General features: G+C 35.6%; 1 protein-coding gene across 1 annotated transcript in view; it reads right to left on the bottom strand.

Annotated features, from left to right (window-relative positions):
- The window catches only part of LOC145938691 (uncharacterized), a 3,686-nt gene extending 1,527 nt beyond the window's left edge, over nt 1-2,159 (bottom strand). Inside the window, exons 1-2 of the mRNA XM_083042456.1 lie at nt 2,090-2,159; nt 232-924 (exon numbers count right to left, since the gene is read on the bottom strand). Coding sequence (XP_082898582.1) covers nt 232-924; nt 2,090-2,159 — 763 coding nt within the window. The remainder of the gene's footprint in view (nt 1-231; nt 925-2,089) is intronic.
- Between the last annotated feature and the right edge of the window lie 1,582 nt (nt 2,160-3,741).

Genomic DNA, 3,741 nt, shown 5'->3' with positions numbered 1-3,741 from the left:
AAGCAGTGGTATCAACGCAGAGTACTTTACGCATTTCAAAGCAGTGGTATCAACGCAGAGTACTAATGTATTTTTTCATTTTATTTAAGCCAGTGTAAGATAGTCTAGCTTGTACATCACGGACCACAGGTCGAAATTGTTCTGAGAATATTGGAACGTACGGTATATTAAAAAAGAAATTTGTTTGACTATTATTAGTATTGTTCAATGTGTTAGTCTCTCTATTGTTACGAAAAATGAGTGCTTTTATGCGTTCTGATAATGTTGAGAATATAAAAGCCATAGGATATCCATTTTTTAATAGAGTGTTGACCACGAGTTCGAAATTCTTCTGATGGAAACCCGGATGAGAGAGACGGAACGATCTATCTATGAGGCCAATAACAGTGCCTTTTTTGTGGCAAAGAGGATGTCGAGAATTATAATTTAAATATCTGCCTGAATATGTTGGTTTTTGATACCAATCGAAAATGATGTAGTTATTCTCTAAAATAATGGTAGTATCAAGAAAGTTTATTTTGTTGTCCACTCCCTCCTCCATAGTAAATTGTAATCTGGTATGGAAAGAATTAAAAACTTGAAGAATGGTTTCGAACATGGAGGGCGGTGCAGACAACAAAATATCATCTATATATCTATAATAAAACGGCAGAGTAACAGGCAAAGTCTCGACAGCCCTCCTCTCCAAGTCTTGTAATGTGATGTCCGCAATGATCGGAGAGAGGGGCGAACCCATCGGTGTGCCAAACGTTTGTCGATAAATCACATCCTCGAACTTGAAAAACGTCGAATTAAGAACAAAACTAATTGCGTTTAAAAATTCATCACGGGGTATTTTGCAATTCTTTTCTATATATATCCATCTTTTTCTAACGCTATCAATTGCTAGATCAATAGGAATATTAGTAAATAGTGAGACAACGTCTAAAGAGATTAATTTAAACTCGCTTGGTATAGTTCTGTATCTCAATTGTTCGACTAATTGAAAACTATTATTTAAATGGCTCCTCGGCTTTGGTATGGAATCATTAATTATATCGTGTAAAAGGGTAGCTAATTCATATAGAGGAGTGTTAATCGACGAAACAATTATTCTTAGTGGGTTTCCTACTTTGTGGATCTTGATGTACAAGCGTGACTATCTTACACTGGCTTAAATAAAATAAAAAAATTGTTGTGTGCCTCGAGCAAGGCACTGGGGTTGCGCCGAATTAAGGATGAGGATCCTCGGGTCGTGCAGGACTTCGTAGGAAGTTAGGAGTGTTGTACTCTTTTCTTTCTCTTAAAATACACTTTTATTTCTGATTAAATTTGGTTTCACTTTATTTCTCGTTATTTCTTTAATTAAATATTCGCGTAACATTCGAGGTTTGGCTAGCGAGCGTTTATTAGTAATTCTTCTTAATGATTCAGATTTTTATTAGTGAGTCTCGTCCTGATGTTCCGGATTCTTATTAGCGACTCCGTCTTGATGTTTAGGAGTTTTATTCGAGACTGCCTTCGCGGGTGGGCTCTCCGTCCTATATCCTCTTTGTTTCTTGGATTTCTTTCGGGAAAGGTCCTTGGAAACAGGTCTCTGATTGGTTATTAATATTCACGCGTTTTTGTTCTAACTGCAAGCGAAGCAGGTTGAAGTCGCAGGTCTTCGCTTGCATCTCGCGGTTTCCGGTGCTTCGCGCGTGTCTCGCTGCGTTAGCGTTTTCACGCGACGAGCGTTTGTCGAGAGCGCTCTTTTATAAGCAAAAATGTTTTACAGTATTCTATAAAGATATTCAGTAAATTCTAATTTCTAATAACTACTGGTTATAGTTCGGGCTATAACAAAATACATTCGTGTACTAAAGGATCGATTAGATGTTGAAATGCGTAACAACGTCGTTTACAAGATAACATGCAGTGATTGCGATGCTTCGTATGTTGGACAAACGTGCAGATGTTTAAAAACCCGTATCGCGGAGCATCGTAGTCATATCATGAAAAACACCAATCAACATTCGGTCATCACGGACCATAGGCTATTGAACCATGAGTTCGCATGGGATGATGTGAAAATTTTGGATGAAGAGCGTGTTTATGGAAAGCGGCTCACGTCTGAGATGATCCATATTAGGAGACAGATCAACAGTTTGAATCTGCAAAGTGACACGGAAAGCTTGCATCACGCATATCTTAATATAGTGGAGAGTCTATCCAAGATCTAATGGGAGTTTGCATTTTTCACTATCGGTTTTGTAAATATTTTAATATAAATAAGTTTATTTCGATTTCATTGTAATTTTTGCGTATTGTGTTGTATATTTTATAATACTTTCACCGATGAATTTTAAATTTTATACACATTACATATGTTAATATTATTTTGTACAGTACCGACGGTGCGTATAAGGAGATATATTTTCGCCCCTTAGAATAAATACAAACAGTTATTGTCATGATTTTGCGGAGGGGGTTCATATATTTGTGTACGGTAATGATGATTGGCAATTTACCACGACTTTGACACTATATTGTAAAAAGCGACTTTGTGTTAGTTCGATCATCGTGTTCCCTTCGGTACATGTGCTTAGTAAGTGGAGATGTTCGATCTCTTCGATTACTGGATTAAGATGCGGATTTTGGTCGCGATGGGCCACTGTATTGTTTAGAACTTTGTTTAGATTTTACTCACGTATGTATTAACGAGAATCTTTGTCACAATTCGTATTTCTGTAATTATATATATTTGGTTGCATTTCTTAGATGCTGAAGATGGTTCAAAAATGAGGACCGAAACGTACAACAAATAAAATTATTTTAATAGAACACATCAGCGTACTAATTATCACGCTTGGCTCTCAATTAGCCCTCTTTTATTATATTACTTATTCTAAGATTGATATTATTATATAAGTTTTGATATTCATTATATTATCCATCTTGTACATAATAATGATAAATTAATGTACGAGTGTTATTTGTAACTTAAGAAAGAAAAAGAAGGTATAAGAAATAAAATGTCATGTGAAAGATTGTTCTATAAATTTCAATGTATTATTATTGCATAAAATATATAAATATAAATATATAAAAATATAGAAAATTATCAAGTACAAACATAGAAAGTATGAAAAGGTAACACATTTAGGTACTTAGAAATTGAACATCACGTAACTAATCTCAAATTATTCTTGTATTGGCGGAAGAGATAATGCAATTCTGTCCCTCTTTGCATTAGCTGCACGGGTCCTTGCTAAATCGTTAACTGGTCCACGAACTGCCCTCTCTTCTAGGCAAATTTCTGGCAATGGCTCATTACAGACATCTCCTCTTAATTCACAAATATTGTGCAAAACGCAGCAAGCCACTATATATTGTGGAATTTTGTTAACCGATGTCATGAAAAGGAGATGAAGGAGACTCTTCCATCTTGCCTTGAGCAATCCAAAAGCACGTTCAATAGTCATTCTTGCTTTTGAAAGATAATGGTTGAAATTATTCTGATGCCGAGTTAGATGTCCATTATCCTTGTAAGGAGCCATTAAATGTGGATCTATCTTATAAGTTGCATCACCAATAAGGTGAGTACCATTGGGGAAATACTCATCTGGCGACCTCAGAAAGTCATTTATTTCTGACAGGCGAAATACACGTTGATCGTGTACTGAGCCTACATGCCCAGCATACACATGAGTAAATATTGCTTTTGCATCACACACAGCCTACAAAAATTATCAGTAACTTTATTAATTATTTATTAATAAT

The sequence above is a fragment of the Prenolepis imparis genome, unplaced genomic scaffold (assembly GCF_030444845.1).
Source record: "Prenolepis imparis isolate NDT839.2.m4 unplaced genomic scaffold, iyPreImpa1.0 SCAF_7, whole genome shotgun sequence".
NCBI classification, from domain to species: Eukaryota; Metazoa; Arthropoda; class Insecta; order Hymenoptera; family Formicidae; genus Prenolepis; species Prenolepis imparis.
Note: the sequence above shows the minus strand (reverse complement) of the source record. Positions and strands in the feature narration are given on the sequence as shown.